The sequence below is a fragment of the Mastigoproctus giganteus genome, chromosome 7 (assembly GCF_048544385.1).
Source record: "Mastigoproctus giganteus isolate SK-2022 chromosome 7, ASM4854438v1, whole genome shotgun sequence".
Lineage (NCBI taxonomy): Eukaryota > Metazoa > Arthropoda > Arachnida > Uropygi > Thelyphonidae > Mastigoproctus > Mastigoproctus giganteus.
In genome coordinates this window covers 168,529,707-168,553,033 of record NC_143581.1, presented here as the reverse complement: position 1 = coordinate 168,553,033, position 23,327 = coordinate 168,529,707, and the positions used below count along the sequence as shown (strand labels likewise).

The 23,327-nt window shown below is 37.2% G+C and overlaps 1 protein-coding gene across 2 annotated transcripts in view; it reads left to right on the top strand.

Moving 5' to 3' along the window:
* LOC150083319 (focadhesin-like) overlaps positions 1–23,327 on the top strand; it is a 457,209-nt gene that overhangs the window by 27,470 nt on the left and 406,412 nt on the right. For both annotated transcript variants that reach the window (XM_090377973.1, XM_090377972.1), the window contains exon 3: positions 18,662–18,885. In XM_090377973.1, the coding sequence (XP_090234099.1) occupies positions 18,662–18,885 (224 nt within the window). The remainder of the gene's footprint in view (positions 1–18,661; positions 18,886–23,327) is intronic.

Genomic DNA, 23,327 nt, shown 5'->3' with positions numbered 1-23,327 from the left:
TTATTACAGCTAATGACTTGTCCCAGATAAGTATATGAATCAACCTTTTCAATTACTGCTCCTTCAATGATTATATACCTTTCTGTGGCATACTTGTTCATCATTACTTTTGTTTTAGCCATATTCATCTTTAGTCCAAAATCCTTACTAACTCTGTATAACTGATTAAGATTTTCCTCTAATTCTTTGGGATCATATCTTATGATCACAATGTAATCTGCAAATCATAAATGGTTTAGGGATTCTCCATTCACATTGACTCCTTTCTGCAACTATTCTAATCTAAAAGCTTTCTCAAGGTAAACAACTTTGGAGATACTGTATACTTTGGTAAACAACTTTGGAGATACTGTATCTCCTTGTCGAACTCTGTTCTCAATTTTAAATTTGCTACTGTCTTTGTTTAGTCTAATAAAGGAGGTAGCATTCTCATATAATTTCTTCAAAATCATAATATATGGGGTATCTATGCCTTGTCTTTCTAGTGCCAGAAACATTGCCTTATGCTGTATGGAATGAAATGCCTTTTCATAATCCACAAATGCCAGGCATAATGGTGTTTTATATTAATTTGCTTTCTCCATTACAGCAACTTAGCTTAATTCTAAACACACGCACACACGCATGCGGCGTGCGTATGTGTATTTTAAATCCTTTTTCTCCAAAGCAAAATTTGGTCATATTTAAAGAAGAAAAATTCTTGCATTCAGTAATTCTGTTCTCAAAGCAGAGCTTGAGTAATTATATAATTAAAGTAATTTATTAGCTGTCGTCTGTCTACAATGAGATCAAAATCCACCTCGTAGTTTAGGTGATTTGTACATGTAAATTTTAATACCTTTTAGATCTCCTTTCTTTCACTTTACTTTTTTTTTCTTCGACTCTTATTTTTTCTTCTTTATTTAGCTTTCCTTTTGTGATATTGAAAGTTCTTATAACTTGAGTTCATAAACATTTGCTACTAAACCAAGAAATTCAAACTGTAGCTGGACAAATATTGTAAATGGTTCACTTTTTTCCTCCATTGCTTCTCTTTCTATTTTAAAATTTCAAGCATGCTTTGTGATATCTCTTAAATTATGTAACAAGTTCTGACACCTTATCATATGGTTGATCTGCATTTAGTTTTGTGAAGCTATGCTTAATTGTAGCACATTAAAATATGACACTGGTATATGTAGCAAGAAATGCACATTTGGAAAAATCCTGGGTGTGTGCTGGTAGTTGAAAGAAGACTTTTCTTGTAAATGATCCTATGATCCTGTATCTTAATTAGAATTTCTTTTGGAGTATTTTCTGCTTTTTATAATGATGCCTTTAAGTGAAGAAAGCAGATTTTAAGTTAATGTGTGAAGTTCTGAATACTGTGAAATGATTTGACTTGCCACTTGTTACTTCTAGTGAATCCATACGTCCATAATGTCTTACATTTGTGGCACATTAGCAAATGGTAGTTTGTTTAGTTCTCCCTTACAACAGATGGACATTTATTCCAACAATCAACCACCTGCTGGTTGATGGTCTTTGCGCATTATAGTCAAAGCTGCTAATGTGCCAATAAAATCTAAATCAATCAATCAACCTACTGGTTGAAGACACCTCTGTGCATCTTGCTTGCAACCATCCTTCTTAAATTTAAATTTATGCCCCCTCATGTATGTAGTCTGAGTAAGAGGAATACCATTGGGCTTGCTCAATCCATTCAAAGCCTTAAACACTTAATTCAGATCACCTTGCAAGTGTCTTGTCTCCAGATGTTACAATTTGCAGAATTGAGACCTTTCTTGGTAAGCCCACCCTTTCATTTCTGTCACCAATCTCATTGTCCTTCTCTGCACCTCTTCCAGCAGATCTGCATTTTTCCTAAAATGAGACCTCCAGACTTGTATGCAGTACTCAAAATGTTGCCTGATTATTGTCTTATGCAATGGGATAATCACATCCTTATCCCTATTAGCAAAATTCCTGTATATCATTGACAAAACCCCAGTGAGCTGTCCTGGCAGCCTGTTTGCACTGCTCAGAGAACTGCATATCTGAATGCAAAATTATCCCCAGCCCTTTTTCATTTCCCACTACTCTGAGTGTAGCACCACATGGTTTGTACATTAATCTGGGATTACTGCTACTCTCTACAGTTACTTGCATTTGTGAAGGTTAAACTTCAGTTGCCATTTTTGAACCCATCTGCTGAATTTTTCTAGATCTTGTAGTAGCATACCTTGATTACTATCATTAACCACCCTGCCAACTTATGTATGCTTATGCCAACATATGTAAATTTAGACATTAAGCCTGATACCTTCATCATTATCATTAATAAATACAGAAAATAGCATTAACTTGTCCTTAATGCTGGTCCTGGGTGCCAGTCATTCAGTGGCCAAGCAACCTCAGTGTATTCATTTTAGCGAATTTTCTAAAGAGCTTTTGCCATATATGGATTCTTTTTTGTTCTGAATACTGTTGTTCTCATTTTCTATTGATCTTTTACTCTACAAGAGGTAGACAAAGGCCCAGAAAGGAAAGACACCTTTCTGTTTTTTTTTTTTCTTTTATCTCTAACACAACGAAGAGCTATTTGGTCACTTTGTGGCACTGCTCCTGCCTTCCTGTGATGGGGTCAGAAACCTGGAAGGAAAAGTTATCCTTCTTGGGCTAAAAGGAGCAATCATGGAAAATGAAAATTTCCCTCTGCTAAAGACTGCAAATCCATTGGTGGATTTGCAAAAACCGAATTGTGACAATCCAGCCAAAAGAGGATGAACGCATATGTACCTCAAACAGAATTTCCAACTTTCCTTGTACTGCATTCACTAACGAATTAGCCACTAGGGACACTGTTACCTTTCTATATTCAAAAAAGCCTAGAAAGTATAGCTGGGTCACCTAAAATGGTACGAAGACTCAGATCTTGTGAGTTATTAGTTGAAACCATCAGCCCCAGACATTCTGAGACTCTCTCGAAATTACATTATTTGGTGGGGTTCCTACCAAGGTATTTTCTCATACCAGCCTTAACATCTCCAAAGGTGTAAATTCTGAATGGGACTTTTTAAACATTTTGGAAGAGGAGATTGTTCAACAACTACAGAACCAGAACGTTACTCAAGCAAAGTGAATAATGGTCAAGAACTATGGAGAATTTGTTCCTACGTATAGCATCATTCTTACTTTCTCTACACCAAACCTTCCTTAATCAGTAAAAGCCGGATACTTAAACTGCCGCATTCATTCCTATATACCCAACTCCAAACTGCGCTAAAAGTGTCAGAAGTTTGGGCATTCCCAAACTGTCTGCTGAGAAGATTCAGTTTGCTGAAACTGTGGATCAAAAGAACATATTCATACTGATTACAATGCTGAATCATCACAATGTCCAAACTGTAAGGGCAATCCAGCCTTTTCTAAATCTTGAGCAATGGAAGTTGGAGAAAAAAATCCAGAAATGTGAAGTAGAGAACAAGTCTCATACCCAGAAGCAAGAAAAGATCTGCTACAAAATATGCCGAAACATACATATGCCAAAGCATCCCAGAGATACCTTCCAGTTCCAACTCAAACAGATATATCAATTTCCCCCAAAGATGTAAATTTCTGAATGGGCTTGGTCACTGCTGTCGTCTGCACCACAATCAATGAAACAACAAACTGTAGATAGGACGAACAGTACTCTAGTCTCAATACCAACTACTGCTCAGTCAACTCCAGTAATGTCAGACCAAATTTAAAATTCAGATTATATTAGAAAGAAACCACTTGACACCACATCTCTGGACATTGAAGAGAATAATTGTTAGGACGGACACATTCTAGATCTTCGTGCAGAAGACAACATGGACATACTTCCATTCTTCCCAAAAAAGAATAAAATAAAAATTGATTGTTACAAGCAGAGCATCTCTAAAAAACAGATGGTTTCCATTTCTAATTCTAAATATAATCAATGAATAACATAGTCCAATGGAATTTCAGAGGCTCTCATAATGATGTAATCAAGTTAATCAATCGGTATCATCTGGTTGGTATCTGCCTACAAAAGACAAATCTAACATCTCAAATATCGGCTTCAGTTAAATATACTATACTCTCTTTTGGCACGACAAGTTGCTTAAAAATAGTTCTCATGGAAGAGTAGCCATGCTCATAGACTCAAAAGTTCCTTGTAAGCAAATTGCTCTCCAAGCCTCCTTGGAAGCTGTTACAGCACGTATAATGATTGGCATTGCTTTAATGCTCATTTCAATATACCTTCTATCTAATCATTCATGTACGATTCATGAACCGATAAAAACCTTGTTTTGCAGTTACTGTCCCCAGTATGCTTATCAAGAGACTTCTGATGGGCACTATCCATTATGGGGTTCTCCCGTCTCAGATGGATGTAGAGAGCTCATTGAAATGCAACTAGACAAACAGAATCTAACACTATTGAATATTAGCCTACCCACTTATATCCATTTTCCTATTGGGTCAACCTCTGCAATAGATCTCTCAATCTGCTTTCCTATCCTCTTCCCAACTATCTAGTGGGCAGTGCATGACCATCCTCTCAGTAACAATCACTATCTGCTGATATGCAGAATTCAAACCACCCATTCCAAAACAACAGAAACAAAATGGAAATTTTCCAAAAGCAGACTGTTCTCTTTTGATGATCACATCATTGAGTTTTCTCCTGTTGATATTGTCATTGAACCTATCACAATGCAGATACTATCAGCTGCAAAAGCCACCATCCTGCAGTCTCATTTAAGAAACCATAGGCGTACCAGTTACTGGTTGAACGAAGATTGTAATAAAGTGAAAAGAGAAAAAAATGTAGCAGGGAATTTATTCTCAAAAACACCATCACCACCAACTTTATTAATTATAGGAGGCTTAGAGCTCAAGTACTTTACATCTGGCAAAAAGCTAAAAAAGACTCTTTGATAAAGTTCGCTTCATCAATCAACAAAGATAATGATGTCAGAATAATTTGGAAAAAAAAAAAAAAAAAGGGCAGCTAAATGGTAAATACCCTACATTACTTTCACCTATTCATGACTGGAATGGGAAGATCGCTACTCCTGCAGAGTTTGCAAATGTGTTAGGAACCGTGTTCTCTGAATTGTCTGCCTCAATTGCACATAAGCCATCATTCCAGAAATTTAAATTCGAAGCTGAGAAATCCAAACTAAGCTTCAATGCTACCTGTCCTTTACCCTATAACCAACCACTCACTATATCTGAAGTAAAACAATCTATATATGTCTCTAGAAACAGCACTGCTGTCCCTGACGGAATTTACTATTTAATGCCTAAACATCTAGATCAAAAATCTTTATCCTCGCTGCTGAACTTTTACAATTGGATCTTTTCCGAACATATGTTCCCCAGTTCCTGGAAACATTTCTATATTACGTATGAATATTGCCAGTAATAGCCATCCCTAAACCAGGAAAAGATCATTCAATTCCTAACAACTATAGACCGATTTCTCTAACCAGTTTCTTGAGTAAGACTTTGGAAAAATGGTTCACCATCAACTCACCTGGTACGTTGAGTCTCGAAACGTAATCAGTAATAATCAGTTTGGCTTTCGGAAGAATAGATCTTCCTTAGATCTCATGATAAAGGCTGAATCAAATATAAAATATGCATTTATTAGAAATCAACATCTTGTCATAATGTACCTTCATATGAATAAAGCTTTTGATACCACATGGTGCAATGACATCTTAAGGGATCTCCATTCTGTTGACATTAAAGGCCATTTACCATATTTTATTCAAAATTTCCTTCATCACAGGTCTTTCCAGATTTGATACTGGCAGGCTCTGTCTCAAATATGCATATCAGAAGTAGTACCACAAGGCTCTATCCTCAGCGTCACTTATTTGCAATACAAATAAACAGTATCACAAACAACATTCCAAACACTGTATGCTGTTGATCTTACCTTATTCTGTCATTCCCAGAACATTAGCTATATTGAGAGGCAATTACAAGTATAAATAAATAATATTGAACTATAGATGACACAGAATGGATACAGAATATCAAACCCCAAAACTACAGCCGTGCATTTCTGCAACAAGCACAAAATGCATCCCGAACCTAGTTACACTTAGGCAATCATCCTCTTTCAATCACAAGCACTATTCATCTCCTAAGGCTAATTTTTGATAAGAAGCTAACCTTCCAAGATCACATGAAATATCTACGAACTACTTTCATTAATCAAACGAACATAATTTGTGTTATCTCTAGTACATCATGGGGAATAGGTCATTATACCCTGCTCCACTTATACAGGTCCCTAATTAGAACTCAGCTATACTATGGATCACCTGTTTGTTATGACTCTTTTAGGGAGAGTACCTTAGCATGTGTTGCCCCAATCCAATATTCTGCTCTTAGGATTGCCCTAGGTACATATAGAACAATCCCAGTTCAAAGTCTGCACGTTGATGCTCATGAACGCCCTCTCAGTATCAGAAGAGAGAGAGAGAGAGAGATGTTACTGCTGAACTATTCAACTCAAATTAAAGCCTCCTAATTCATCCAATTTGGCCACTACTGTATGATCCACATTGGACAACCCACTGTGTAAATAAACCCAGAATAATCCTGTCTACCTCTATCAGATTACAGAAACTATCAGAATGCTGAAATATCTACTTTCATAATATCATCAGAGATTTCTATCTCACAGTGTTAAAGTCGGCTATCTCAACTGCCGTGTAAGATCTTATGTTCCTGACCCAATCAGATGTTATAAGTGCTGAAAATTTAGGCACTCTCAAACCATCTTTTGAGAGGATACAGTATGCCCAAGCTGTTGGTCCAAATTCCACAAATAAATGGATTGCGATGCTGAAACACAACATTGTCTGAAAAACATACCTATGCAGCAGCAACAAAGAAATACCAGTCAGCAGTGGCAAAAACCAATATGTCAGTTCTACCAAATGTCTATTACAGATTGGGCTTGAGCAATACTCTCAACCTCACAGCAGTTTCCTACAACATGCCAAATACAGTACTGTCAACTGCATCCCAATCTTCAACAGAAACCATAAAAACCAAAACAGCAGTTCCAATGAAGAAGACTCAGCCAAATTTAATAAAGATGGATACAGGTGATAACACCAACCCGGATGAACCAATCTTAGATCTGTATGCAGAAGACGACATGGACACTAGACATTCTACCTTCCTGAAAAAAGTATGAATGAAATTGGAGAGACAAAAAAGAGACTGAATAAAACCCAACTGTTAAAAACAAATAATGGATCACATCATAAAGTGGAATTATAGAAGCCTACATAGCAATATTGATGATATATGTGATTTAATCAAGCTATAGTCTGGCAAGCATATATCTACAAGAAACTAACCTATCTCCACAGGTAACTACAATAACCAAGAACTATGTATCAACCAAATGGAAATAAAAATAATACAGTGTAAATAGGCACACCCAGTGTATTCCAAGGAGTGTTCCCTTTGGAAACATGAAAAAAAGATACAGCAGTACAAAACTGAACATAACGTAACCTACCAAGAGGCTGAAAAATCCCTACCAGTTCCAAATACTAATAAGCCTACTTATGCACAAATAACGACAAAACACATATCAATTTCTACCCAAACGGAGGTAACTATACCACCAAGTAAATCACTAGCTGAATGGGCAAGGCCACTGTTGTCCCAAGTACCAATGCACCAAACAAAAAACAAACAAAGCAAAGCCATAAATACGCCAATCTCAGTACAACCTGATGCCATTAAACAGAATATCACAGTATCTACTACTCCTGACTCAAACCAAACAGAATACATGGACTCAGAAGACAATTTAAATCACGACGAAAAGGTTCTAGGACTGTTCACTAATGAGGATATGGATACAGGGAAACCTTATTTCCCAAAGAAGGGGAAAGGTAAACTTGAGTGAGGCAAATCTTCTGTCCCTTTAAAAGAAGTCGAGGGTTCCACTAAACCCAAATAATGCTTACTTTCTTACAGTGGAATTGCAGAGGCTATCGTAGTAATTTGTCCGACATCTGAGATCTCCTTCACAATATGACCCTATTGCCTTTTGCTTACAAGAAACCAATCTGACACCAAATATAAATGTTTCCCTTTGGAAATACATAATACATCGTCAAGATCGTGTTGCACAAAATTCGAACAATCTTGCCCATGGAGGAGTAGAACTGATCATCAACCCCTAGATACCCCCAAAGCCACTCCCGCTAAAAACAAATCTTGAGGCAGTTGCTGCACGAGTCAATATTAACTTTGATTTAACCATAGTCTCATTATACTTGCCACCTAACCAAAATATAAGCTATGCTGACTTAGAAGAATTAGTGATACAACTTCCCAAACCCTACCGTATCTTAGGAGACCTCAACAGTCACCATCCGCTGTGGGGAAACCATAATCTGGACAAGCGTGGACAAACCATTGAAAAACTACTTGATCAACATAATCTGATAACTCTCAATAATGGGGCTCACACCTATACACATCTTCTGACATTATCTACATCAGCTATTGATGTCTCTATGCACAGCAACCACATATCCTCTTTTTGGATGGACTATTCACAGCAGTCGCTGGGCAGTGATCATTATCTTGTGATATGTCGCATTGACACAAGCATTCTCCACCTTTCTTATCGAATCCCCAAATGGAATTTTCCCAAAGCTGAATGGGATGTACACAAGCAGCTAGCAATACTAGAAGAAAATCAGATCCAACAAACATCCATAAACCTGGCAGTAGAATACATATCTAATCAAATACTGCAGGCAGCAGACAAAGCAATTATAAAATAATCCACAAAAATACCGGCCAACTCAAGTGTGGTGGAATGATGAATGTAGTGCAGCTAAAAAACAGAAGAACAAAGCATGGAATATCTTCAGGAAGTTCCCAACAACAGAAAACCTCATCTGCTTTAAACAGGCAAGAGCAAAGGCAAAATGATTCAGGCAGACTAGCAGAAGGGAAGCATGGAGATGCTTTGCTTCCACAATCACAAGGATGACAAAAACTCAAAGAATATGGGCAAAAATACAATGGATGTATGCAAAACACCCACACTTGAACTGTCCCATGCTCACTGTCAATGGCTGTGATATCACAAAACCAGAGGAGATTGCAAACACCCTGGGTAGATCTTTCATGAAAATATCAGCTATGACATCATACTCGCAATATTTTCAGGCACACAAAGCACAAGCTGAAAAAAACCGTATCGATTTTGAATCAGCATCAATTTCTGCGTACAATCTCCCTTTCACAATGTCAGAGTGGCATCATGCTCTCTCGTCTACTAAATTCAGTGCAGCAGGGCCAGATGGAATCCACTACATCATTATAGCAAAACTCACCGAACCGGCTCTCAAGACTTTGTTACTCCTCTATAACAGAATATTCAAAGAACGTTCCCTGACAAATGGCATCATGTGTACATTTTGGCTTTTCCAAAACCAGACAAAGACCCTACAAATCCACAACATTATCGACCTATTGCACTCACTAGCTGTATGAGCAAGGTCATGGAAAAAATGGTCAGTGCCCAACTAACCTGGTTTCTAGTTCAAAATGATCTCCTAAATCCTGTGCAATGTGGTTTTTGGAAGGTAGATCCACTCTTTACCTTTTGATCAAGACAGAAATAAACATTCGTGATGCCTTCGTCCGAAAAGAACATCTTGCAATGGTCTTCTTTGACATCGGAAAAGCTTTTGACACTTCTTGGAGATATGGTATTATGTGAACCCTATACGATCTGGGATTACGTGGACACCTACCACAGTTTATCAGAAACTTCCTGCACTGCCACTCATTTCAAGTTAGAGTTCACAACTACTTATCTTCAAAATTCATCCAGGAAGGAGTACCACAAGGGTCAGTGCTAAGTGCCACTCTCTTTAGTATAATAATGAATTCAATAACACATGACTTACCACAAACAATATCCACTACCCTGTACGCTGATGACTTCAGTATCGCCTGCCATTCGCCTAACATGCATAGAAAGACAGTAGCAATGTGCCATCAACAAAATAGCTAAATGGTCCCAAAACAATGGATTTCGTCTCTCACACCATAAAACAGTTGGGATACACTTCTATAGGAAGTGTAACCTACACCAACATCAGGAACTTAGACTAGAAAATCAAGTCATACCAATTGTCCCTAGTTTCCACTTTCTGGGTGTGATATTTGACCAAAAACTCACTTTCCTTGATCATATAAAAACGCTCCAGATTAATTGTCTTAAAAAGCTTAACATTTTAAGAGTTCTATCGGGCACAAAGTGGGGAGCTGACCGTTACACGCTGCTACATCTCTACCGTGCATTAATACGGTCATGTCTGGACTATGGTTCTGTCACGTATAGCTCTGCTAGACCAAGCGCTTTACATTGGCTTGATCCTGTACACCACAGTGCTTTTCGTCTTGCACTGGGTGCGTACCGTACATCACTGGTTCAGAACCTATATGCTGAAGCGCACGAAACACCCTTGCAGCTACACAGACAAATGCTTTTATTAAATTATGCCACAAAACTCAAAGGGCATCCAAACCACCCCACTTGGAACAGTGTTTTCTATCCTAAATGGGAAAACCTTTATAGAGCTTACCCATCTATAAACCCACCAACCGGGATATGTCTTCGCTCATTACAAGCTGACTGACAAATTGAATTGAGTAAGATACAGCCTACTGCCTCTCATGCAGTCCCACCATGGATATATCATATACTGCCGTGTGACTTTTCATTCACAGCCTGGGGAAAACACACCATGTCCCAACAGAACATGCTACAAATACATGCCACACTGAGAACCCAGCACAGCCAGTACACACCAATCTACACAGATGGATCTAAAACTGAAAAGCATGTTGGTGCAGCAGCAGTATTTCCTAACATCTCTATGTCCAAAAAACTCCCAACTGAATGTAGCAGCTATACTGCAGAACTCTGTGCTATCCACATAGCCTTAAACAACACACTCTTAAGAACTAGACTGCACAGCTTTATTTATACTGACTCCATTAGTACTATCCAAGCTATACAACACAATACAAAAAATAACCCCTTAGACAGATCTGGAATACTCTGACTAAATTAAACCAGAAGAAACAACAAGTTCTGTTATGTTGGATCCCTGGTCACACTGGAATTTCTGTAAATGAACAGGCCGACCTAGCTGCCAAAACTACTACCGATCCTATAGACCAATCCTTCACTACAGGCACCTCCGTAGCCAGGTGGGCAGGAGCAGCAGTGCGTAGTACACACTTCTTGATTAGACCGGGGTTCGAGCCCGTGACCACCAAATACGGAGAATGCAGAAAGGTCAGGGAATGACCACTGCACATCCCCTGAGCAATATGGCCTTAATTGCTAATGCTCCTAAAAACCAAATAACAACAACAACCTTCACTACACCTGCATCTGACCTTAAGTACATTAGAAATAAATGATGCCTTGAACAATGGCAACATATCTGGCAGAATTAAGTCAACAATAAGCTACTTGGCATAAAAAAAGATCTAAAACCATGGAGATCTAGTATACGTGAGAACCGACATGAAGAAGTTGCATTAGCCCGATTAAGGATAGGCCACATGCACCTGACACATCTTTATTTGCTTGCAGCCACTGACTCACCACTGTGTACAAACTGCAACGCTCAGCTCACTGTCCACCTTCTACTTATTGATTGTCCCAAGTACAGTACTGAGCAACAAGCTATGTTTATCTCATTTCCCACGACGAACACCTCTCTCTCAGCATTTCTGACCTACTAGCAGACACACCCCATGTGACCAAAATTTTTGATTTCCTCAAACAAATAAAACTGTACAATGCAGTATAAACTTGAATAACATCTATACAGATAGAACTATGTATTTAACATCACCATAGTTAGGTGCATTATGGCTTCTGCTGTTCTTGCACCGTAAAGCCCTTAAACAACAAAGACTATTGTGTACTGGTGCTGATACCTACTTTCATTTCTCCACTAAAAGAACCATAGCTATAAGCCTGACAACCTTACCCCCAACATTGTCTCCACTCTGTAGAGACAGAAATATTTGCCCAGCAGTTATAGTTAACCCATCAGCAGTTGTGCCCCAGTTTGTTGCAAAAGCAGTTGCATGCACCTGACAGGCACACAACTTTTTTTTTCTTTTCTTTTTTTTTTTCTGATTTCTGGAAAAAGTTTTTGGTTTTGTTTAAATTCATATTGTGATACATCATTATTTTTTATTTTCGTAATGGATTCCAATGCTTATAATTGTGAATAATTTTTAATAAAAATATTAAATATTTAAAAAATGCTATGTATTTTATGCCAAGGTTATGTTATATTTAGAAAGCTCAAAAAAAAAAAAAAATTATTTTACTTAAAATGAAAACACAAAATTATGAAACCATAAAATGTAACATGAAACAGACTAATAGTTATTTCCATTTTACTGTTCGGAGAACCATTCAGTGCATGAAAATTTAAATTCTTGTATGCATATGTATTTTCACCTTGTTACATGTACAAATACTTTTAAAAAAATTTTAAAAATGTGTATATATTAGATACTATTATCTACTTCCATTTAAAATTTGGCATACTTTGTGGAATGCAGAATTTGAAATGTAAGCATCTTGCCTCTGCAGAATAGCACCCATCTTGATTGAATATTTTTCATGTTGTAAATATCATGTTTTGTTTCCCCATTTCCCCTTCATTATTAAGCAAAATCTTTAACATATCTTTCAACCAAATATGGAGGATGCAGAAAGGTCAGGGAATGACCATCGCATATCCCCGGAGCAATATGGCCTTAGTTGCTAATGCTCCTAAAAACCAAATAACAAACAAACATTAACATATCTTTCATAAACAACACATTTGAGACTGTAGATGTTTATTTAACAGTGGGAGAGAAAAGGCAAGTAACCTTGTCCAATATACAAACATATTTTTCAAAACTTCATATCAGTTTTGGTGAAATCATTTCCCATGTTAGTCTTAACAAAAATAGTTACAAAGATAATCATGTGGCACCTAACTGTTGAATTGTGTTTGATTGTCCTGCAAAAACAAATTCAGCAATTATTACAGAAAAGGTTTGACTATGTTTAAGAAGCTAGAAATTTTAAATTTTTTATTGTTAATTGAAAAGTACTGCAGGATTGTTTGCTCAGACAGCATCTCTCAGGTCCCATGTGACCTACAGATAAATTTATATTTTTATTAAAATATGATTATTCCTGTTATGTATATTTGAAGGATGTTCATATTTTTCTGAAATATTTAATAATATTAGAGCATTATGTGCTAATTTGTGTTTTTTTTTAAATATACAGTAAACCCCCACTATTCGTGGGGATTATGTTCCTGAGAAATGCTGTGAATACCGTAAACGCGAATACTGAGTTATGGCTCCCATAGTAATAAAAGGGTTCCATTTCAAAGTATGAAATCTTTTAAGAAAAAATAGTCTAAAATTTTGTGTATGTATGTATTATATGTACATACACAGTACTTTTTTTGTAAAAAAAATAGGTGCTGGTACTCATTCTTTGCTATCAGGAAAAATTGAAAATTACGTCTAAAATTTTTTTCCCTGATATTGTTACTTTAGTAGTAATGTTTTTGGAATAAGAACAACAAATTTAATATATTAACATAGTTTATTAAGCATAAATTTATTATTCGAGTATATAAAAAAAATAAGTAAATAAATTGGTCAACTACTTAGTGCCAGGCACTCAGGATGAAGGGTCCGTAGTCACGAATGGTCATTAGTGTAGTATCTCAAATAGAGAGCTTTATGGTAAATGAAAATGTTTCTAGTACCCCAGCTTGGCCTGAAACTGAGGAACTAACAAAAACGTTTTCTATTTGAGTCTTTCCAGTTGTTTATGAATGACAAGGGTGGAAGAAGTGACTCCGACTTCTTCCTGGAGAAGCGATTAAAGTCTTGGGAGAGAAGCAACGTGCAGGTGAGGGCCATGGAAGGCTCTACGCAGGTGCCTCCCCACCACCATCGCCGCCTCAACACTGGCTCTCTGAGTACCTCCTTGCTGGGACAATTCCAGCTTTGCAAATTGTTAAAAAGTGCTTCTCATCGCAAAATTTATAAATGACCTTTATAGAATTATTAACTAACTATTTAGCAACCTTTTTGTTACCAAAAGGAGAGTTACTTAGTACAAAGAAGCAAAGTGCAATAAAAAATTGTTTTTTTTAATTTTAACACAAAAAGTAAATGATACATTTCAATCGGAATAGTCATCCCTTGATAAGCATCGAATAATGCATAGTTAATGTGATTTTTAAACTTTTAGCTCCATTAGCAATGGAAATAGATGGGGGAACACGAAAATTACTCAAATTTTCCTGTCTGGCGCCGCCATTTTTAATTTAAAAAATATTTTAAACTTATATTTTAAACCTACTAGTTGAGCTCTTTCCAAACTTATATTTTAAACCTACTAGTTGAGCTCTTTCCAAACTTATATTTTAAACCTACTAGTTGAGCTCTTTCCAAACTTATATTTTAAACCTGCTAGTTGAGCTCTTTCCAACGGTGTATAATAAGCTGTAGGTTGTCAACATTTTTTTATGTCCCCCCACATTTTATCCCCATTTCTCAGACAAATTTTTGTCAACAACGATCAATATGGCATTATGTTGGCCCACACGATGTACAAACCCATGCAAAATTTCAAGTCAGTAGGTTGAGTGGTTCCAGAGATACAATGCTGTGACAGATGGACTGACAGACAGATGACTGAGTGACATTATAAGGATCTGTAGTCTAACGAAGAACCCTAAAAATAATAAGTAAAAATAATTTCATAATAAAGTTTTTGTAGAATATTCCAAATTTTTATTAAGTTTTCACCAGACACCCTATGCCGACTTCTTTTCTTCCTCTTTGTGTGTCTCTTGCTGAATGACGTTTCTGAAGCAGCCACGAATTGACATATTTTGCTGGATCGAAGCAGGTCAGCGGTGGGCCTGCAATTTTAAGAAACAGTTGTGAAGAAGCTGTTTTTGTCATCAACGAAGCTCTGGTTGGGCTGGCAACCCTGCTAACCTTTGTATCATCTGCAAACTTCGAAACATTTGTGAAAATCCTCATTCACATTCACTCAGTGAAATTGGTGTCGTACTCAGAGTGTCCCTCAAATGCTTCAGTTCTTCCGAAACCATATTTTCAATCAGGTATTCCCGCGAAATCCACAAATTTTATCTCTTTCATTTAACTGTAATTTTCTAATTGAATTTTTATTTGGTGAAAATTTTATTTTTACCAAATGCTAACAGTTCATGTTTAGAAGGTTTAATACCTTCGTTATCCTCGTTTTCCTTCTCTTGTCATCAGTATTGTCACTAGTTCTTAAATTTGATATTTTTCTTTTCTTTTTTTTTTTTTTTTTTTTGAAACTGTCCAAAAGGTCGGTGTCATTCGGATTATTCAGGTACTGTGACCATGTAAACAGAGATAGGGAAAATTTACGGAAAAATGTGGATAACACACTTCCACGAAACAACAGATAATTATTTGTCGGGGTAAAAGAAAATCACTCCCTCCCAATTCTCAAACGGGGCGCTTACAGTTGATTCACAGAGATGTCCAACCTACGGCCTGCTCGGAAAGTGAACTAAAACAGCATTTTAAATTTTGTTAATTATCAAAAAAATTCTCATTAAATGTTTTGTTCAGTAAATGTAATTGTGTAATGTACTTAATAAAATTTTTGAATATTTTCAATTTTACTTTTACAAGCAACAAGATATGGAAAATGTAACACACTAAAGAAATCTAACTTTAAAATTTTTTTTTGAATATGGCCCATGACCACCAAATACGGAGGATGCGGAAAGGTCAGGGAATGACCACCGCATATCCCAGAGCAATATGGCCTTAGTTGCTAATGCTCCTAAAAACCAAATAACAAACAAACAACCACTAAGTTGTAGAATGGTAATCCCTTTACCTCTCTTAATTCGCACAGCAGCACTAATTGCCTAAATTGTCTGAAGGCCAGAAATGCGAACAGTTCGCACCGAGTTAATTCTCTCCTAATCCATTCGCTATATGAAATTTTCTTCGCTCAACGGAAAGAATTTTAAATGTATCTTCCAAGGGGATTTCAAAATAATTTGCTATAAAAGGACTTCGTTAAGCAGAGGTCGACTGAGTAATTTAGAATTATAAAAATGGTTATACAGTTTTATATAGAAAATATCTTAACAATAGGCAGTGAAAAATGCAAATTTAGTTAAATAATTTTAAACTTATTTGTATAGTAGGTAAACATGTGAAAAAAATTTATGGAATATTACAAATTTCGAAGTGCACTGTATCCAAATGTCACTGTTAATAAAGGTGCCGGTACGCCGTACCATTGCATACCGTCACAAAAAAAACCACTGTACTATGTACATAGACAAACATAGACAGTACATAGTGAAATACTAGCAAAAGGCATCAAAATGAAAATGCAAAACAATTTAATATTAAATGTAATATTTATTAGAAATTTCAAACAAATCTTTGAAACCAATCTTTGCTAGCTTAAAAACTTATCCCACCAGTGCTATCACCAGTTTCGCTAAAGTGTTCATAAAGGTGTTTTGCCCTTTCATGAATGATGAGTGAACTTAATGGAATTTTAATTTGACTTTGGTCTTCTATCCACAGATTTAAAGCCTTTTCCATTTTTTCTAGTTTAGCATCATGAGTTACAGAGCAAATGTTTGAAGCAATTAGTGCATTTTCACGGACACTGGCAGATTTTTTCTTCCAATTTCTTGATTGATCATACAGTTGACTCATTGATTTTAAAGTGTTTTGCCACGGACGAGACACTTTCACCATTAGAAATTTTGTCTAATAACTCAGTTTTACTCGCTAATGTCATCACCTTCTTTGATCTTTTCCCAATTCCCTTGTTATTCATAGCCATATTTTCGTAGGGGCTAGAAAAGAACTAGTCCACAATAAAGTCACTTTCTTTTAACCGTTAACACACTCGAAAAAGTCTGTTTACACTAACACACTGCAAAACTATAGGTTTTTCACTTTCGTAAGCATATCAATTAAAAGGAGACAGCGAAACCTTCCATGACAAGCGCATAACACATACTGAACGAGGATTAGTGGGGATACATTCGCGTTTGCAATTTTGTCACCCCACCCACTGAGTGCTGTTTTGACCAGGCAAGATGATTTTAGCCATACCCATGTTTTTTATGGTGGAAAATGTTCATAGTACTTTAAAATTCACATATTTTTAGGTTTCATTTTATATTAAATCAATGACTGCGGATACAGTTACCTCAAATAGTGGGAATTTACTGCACTTAGGAATACATGTATACACCGAGTGGACAGAAATCATAGTAACAGGTGGACCCACCTTTCACATGGATAAGGGCAGTCACATGGTGAGTCCACTAGTTCATGAAAGCGTTCCACAGGTATTTCCACCTATCCGTGCTTGCTGCACTGCTGCCCATAATTCCGTCGCATTCCTGCCAAAGCTCGAATAGACCTTTCAACAGCATCCCAAATATTCTCCACAGGGTTAATTTTCGGTGAACAGGGAGGCCATTCCGTGGTGGTAAAATCTGTGGAATGCTTTTCGAACCATGTTCTAGTCACCACACCATGGCTCTGTAGGGGAAGCACATTGCCCTATGGGTGCATTATGACCATGGAGGAATGCAGATGGTCTGCACGGATGGACACACAACCTGAACTGTTCAGAAATGCATCTAGATTTACCAGAGGTCACAACATGTGCCTGTTGAACATGACCCAGACTATTACTGACCGGCCACCTGCGTGAACAGTTCCTTGTTGACATGACAGGTGCATAGTTTCGTGCGGTTTCTGCCAGATATGCACCCTCCCATCCATTCGAAATAACTGGAAACGTGGCTTATCAGACCAGGAGACCTGTCTTCAATTATCCTAGGTCCAGTGCCGATGTTCTTTCGCTCAGTTGAGGCATTAAAGTCCTATGTCGTGGTGTTAGCAATGAGACTCTGGTGGGTTGGTGGCTCCCATAACCTATTGCAGCTAATGATCGCCTGATGGTCCTGGTGGAGACATTTCTAGCACTTCCCTCATTGAAGTCAGCAGTGATTTGTGCCACTGCTGCTCTCCACGGTTGGCTGAAACCATGTGAGACAGATGTTGACGGCCACATTCATCCACCACCTTTCTCCACCCACAGTGATTTCCATGATGAGATGTTATTCCAGAAATGGCATATTCCCAATACATTCTTGATACTGTCGAATGGGGATAGTGCAATTTCTGTACCACCTCCATGATAGAGTGACCCATGTGTCGGGCATCACTATCATCCCTTTTTCAAAGTCAGTTAACTCACGACATTTATCCATATTGACATCGAATTACCGGTTATGTGAATGCTGTGATGCAGTGTACCTATATACCTGCCAAGTGGTGGGTTTGTCCACTAGTGAGAGGGGTGACAGTGTCACGTTGCCCAGGAACCACGTATCCAATGAATTCTTGCCTTTCAGTGTAAATGTATGCAATTTATTTTTTGTTTAACTAGATAATATGATTTTATGTGAGTTCCCTTTTTTAACAGCTTTGTGTAGGTCCTGTGCTTGGTGTTATTCAGCTGATTGCACAACATCCCACACTTAAAGCACAAGCCATTCATTTAATGATGATATTGTGGAAACAACAGGATAGGTGTTTCCCTTACTTGCAAAAGTTATTAAATAACATTAACAAGCAGAAGTGTGACTTACCTGTAGATGATGTGTTAACTGCGCAGGCAGCATCTATAAAAGAAATATGCCAATTGAAGTAAGTTAAAATTATTATTTTTGTTGTTTGTGAGCATGAGAGTACTTTACCATTTAATTTCATTTTGTAATACAAATTTTGCAGGGATGCCAATTTGCATATTTTTTATAGTTCTCATTTTTAAGTGTTTTTCTCATTGAAATTTCCGTTCCCATTTAGTACATGTGTTAATTATTATTTTAAGTAATAAATGTTTTCAATGTGTTACACTCTATTGTTGCTGTGATTTTTAAATAAACATATTCAGTACAGGAACTCCCCTACTCATGCAAGGGTAGCGTTCCGCAGAACACTACCCTTGCATAAGTATGTAGCGTTCCACGGAACACTACGTAAGTCGGAATTTCCCCCATGTTTGTGCAGCTCTCGCAACTGTGCTCGCTGAATTGATTGAATCAAAAAAGAAATGTTCTATGAACATGTAAATACAATTATTTATTGTATGTATTCAATTTTTTATCTCATGCACCGGAAAAATTACAAAATCGTGCAATATAAAAAAAAAAAAAATCAAAATTATAAAATTACAAAAAAGAGAGGAGATGGGCATAACATCAGTAAGTTTTACTTCTTGAGCATTGTCGCCAGAATCGTTGTCTTCAGCTGATAAGTACACCGCTGCAGAGGTTGAGGGCTGTGGAGATTTAGAAGGGGTCGGCTGCTCAACCTTACTGAAGAACATATTAATGGATGACTGGAAGGTGGCTTTTTTCTTATCATTGTAGATTTCTTTGTAGCAAGCAAGCATATCATTCACCCTTCTGTTAACTTTTAAGAATCGTTTGTTGTCAGGTTCTATTTACTCAAACCTTGCCATTGCGATCTCTCTGGTGATGAAGAGTCTTGGCTCCTCATTTGGTTCAACTTGAGCTTCATCAGCATTTTCTTCTTTCACTATCGTTGCCTGCACATCAATAAGTTCTTCATTAGATAATTCCTTCTCTTCTTCCTCTATTAACTCCTCCACGTCTTTGGCAGCAACCTCCAACTGAAATAGCTCTGCAGCCTTTACAATCTTATTTGTAACCTCTTTATATGATTTGTCTTTTTAAAACCCTTCAAAGCCTTTTACATGCCATGGGCATATTTTCTTCCATGTGCTATTTAAACAACTTTTAGTAATTTCCGCCCAGATCTTATTAATGTTTAAGATGGCGTGGTAAATATTGTAAGTTTTCCAAAAGACTCTTAACAAAATTTTTCTCACCGTCTACTCCAGACAACGCCTGAGCAAATGGTGTGCATAAATAGTATGCTTTTAAATTTGAAATAACACCCTGATCCATAGGTGGGATGAGTGAAGTGTGTTTGGTGGTAGAAATATGACTCTCACATTTGAACTGAAATCATCTGGATGCATAGGATGTCCAGGAGCATTATCTATAAGTAACAAAATCTTGAAAGGAAAGTCATTGTCTTTACAATATTTTTCAACCTTGGGAATGAAGCAGAATTTAAACCAATCCTCAAAGAGAGATATTGTTATTTGTGCTCTCTGGTTCGATTGGAAATGCACAGGAGGATGGCTTTATTGATGCCCTCAAATGCACGAGGATTTCCAGAATGGTACACAAGCAGTGGTTTTAATCTGTAATCTCCCACTGCATTAGCCCCAAACAAGAGCGTGGCCCTATCTTTTGACGTCTTGAAACCTGGCATTGTATTTTCCTCCTTGTCAATGTATGTTCGATCCGGCATTTTTTTCCGATACAGAGCAGTCTCATCAATGTTAAAAATTTGCTGCATTGAATAGCCGCCTTCATCAATAATTTTTTCCAACACATCACAAAATTTCTGTGCAGCTGCAGAATTGGCACTGGCGACTACACTGCATACTTCAAGCATCGCGCTGTGGAAACCAGCACAATGCTTGAACCTATTAAACCACCCATTGCTTTCCATGAACTGGGGGTGGCATTCCATCCATATTACTGTTGATCTTAAGTGCATTGATCCTTTGACATGTTCTTTTATATGCGACTGATCTTTAAAATAGTATTCACTGTTGAAGCAGCGAGACCTAATTCCCTTGCAATAGATGACAAACTTTGTCCTGCTTCTTAATTATTAATCATTTTCATCTTCATTTCTAAATCAATTTTGTTTCATTTTCTGGCACTACCAAAACTTGCACTTTTTGTTGGTCGCTTTCCCTTCATCGTTGTAATACGTAAATAGGAATGAAGAGAAGTTTCTGAAAATTTGTTTTTTATATGACTGAAGATTTCAGTGAAGGGGAACACCATAATAGCATAAAAACCCACATATGCAAATATGGTCGTGACCTCCAGAAACATGCTTTAGAAAAATTTCACAAAGGTGTTCAAAATTGATTCTTATAACGGAAATATATGATAATGATGAAAGGGTAGTGCAATTTACATTATAAAAATGACCTTTTAGAGAGATAAATAGCTTAGTAATATAGCGAAATTTCCAACTTCCAAGGACTTGGAACTAATTACAAAAAAAAAAAAAACAATGTGCTGTTGTGTTCGCAATTACGATTTTTTCACGATACCTCCATTTATTCCTATGGGATGCAAAATGTGTTTCCAATTTTTGCATCCAGTTCCTTTGTGACTAGATCATAGTATCCAATCAAATTGGTCAGAGAAAACTTCCCCTTAACAAACCGATGCTGTCTGAACTATAACTGCAGTCTTGTGTAGATGATCCTGCAGTACTTCTTTAACCAGTGACCCATTATTTTCCCAAGAACAGAAGTTAAACTAACATGCCTGTATCCAACTCACCTTTTGATCCCCCTGTGAGAATTGGGGATACACCTGCACATCTCCAGTCTGTGGGGACCTCCCCCAAGTCCAGTGATGCCCTCATAATCATGTCTAAGAGACTGCTTAATTCTTTTGCTGCCTCCTTTAATATAACTGGATAGGTCCCATCCATACGAAGTGCCTTTCTTATGTTTAACTTCGACAATTTCTCCTCCACTTTATTCTCAGTTATTACAAAATCCTTTAGCTCCCAGTTACGTTTTGATAAACTTGTAGCAATAATTCCTCATGCGTGAATGTAAATGCAAAACGCTCATTCAGTTTGTCAGCTACCTCAGCAGAATCATCAACAATTGCACCATTGATATCAAGTGGACCAATTTGATTTATCCATTCCCTTCCAGATCTTACATAGGGAAAGATGTTTTTACTGTTTTTCTTTGCATCCTTTGCCAAAGATGTCTTGTAATCTGGCTTTGCTTGCCTAACCTCCTTTGTGACTTGATTACAGACTATCTTATATCCACCATAGCAATCTGTTCTCCTGATAATTTATATGCATCTCGTGCATTTTTCTTCTCTGCCACAAGTCCCGTTAGTTCATCTGACATCCATTTAGGCCTAAACCTTAAACAGTATTTCTTTGTTGGTACGAAAAGCCTAGTAGCTTCCAAGATTAATTCCTTGAATGCATCCCATTTAGAATTTGCTGTTGGCAACATCATCAGTTGGTCCCACTGCATAGAATTTAAAAACTGTGAGACCACTGTAGTCACCCTTACGAAAGCAAAAACCCTTCCCTTTACCCCTGGTGGTAGTTATATTTTTAAGTAAATGCCACATCAATACACTGTGATCACTACCACAGTGGTTCCTCTATCTGCAGATTCTTAATGCATGAATAATCTCTGATGATAATCAGATCAAGAGTATTACTCCCTATGGTTGCTCTCGAACATGCTTCTGCAGAAAACAATTATCCTATAAATTCACATAAGTCTTGCTAGTGTGCGAATGACCAACCCAAATGTTCCAGTCTGAATTGTGGAAGTTAAAATCTCCCATTATAAGACAATCTGCTTTACTTGCTCACTCTATTTTTCTGTGCAGTTGTTCGCTTTACTTATCAGAGTCATTTGGCATATAACACACTCCTATTCTCAATTTTGCTTTCCCAGTGCTTATGTCACAGCAGTCTGACTCAACACTGCACTCTCCATCCATGTGAACTGTATGCACTACCTTAGATTTTATGTATTTCTCTACTAACAGTATGATCCCTCGTCCCCCCTCTATCCTGTCCATACTTTCTATACTCTCCAAATTCCAATTCTGCATTTCTTGTGCTGTATGACTCCACACCTCTGATATCCCAATAATATCTGCTTTTGATGTCTTGAGCAGCACCTGAAATTCATCAAATTTATTTACTATATTATCTAGCACTGGTGTACATGCATGTATACATGCACCTTACTCTTAGTTACCCTAATACAGCCCCCATATATTTACTTGTTCCATGCTAGCAGTTTTCTGACCGACCTAACACTGCTTCGATAGCATCAGCATATATTCTTCTGCCTTTTCTATTTAAGTTTATCCCATCCCTGTAGAAAGTCTCTCCTGTTAACAAGCACATACCATGCTGAAAAAAATTCTACCCCATAAGCCTTGCATAATGTCCCCAGGGCCGAATTGATTGAC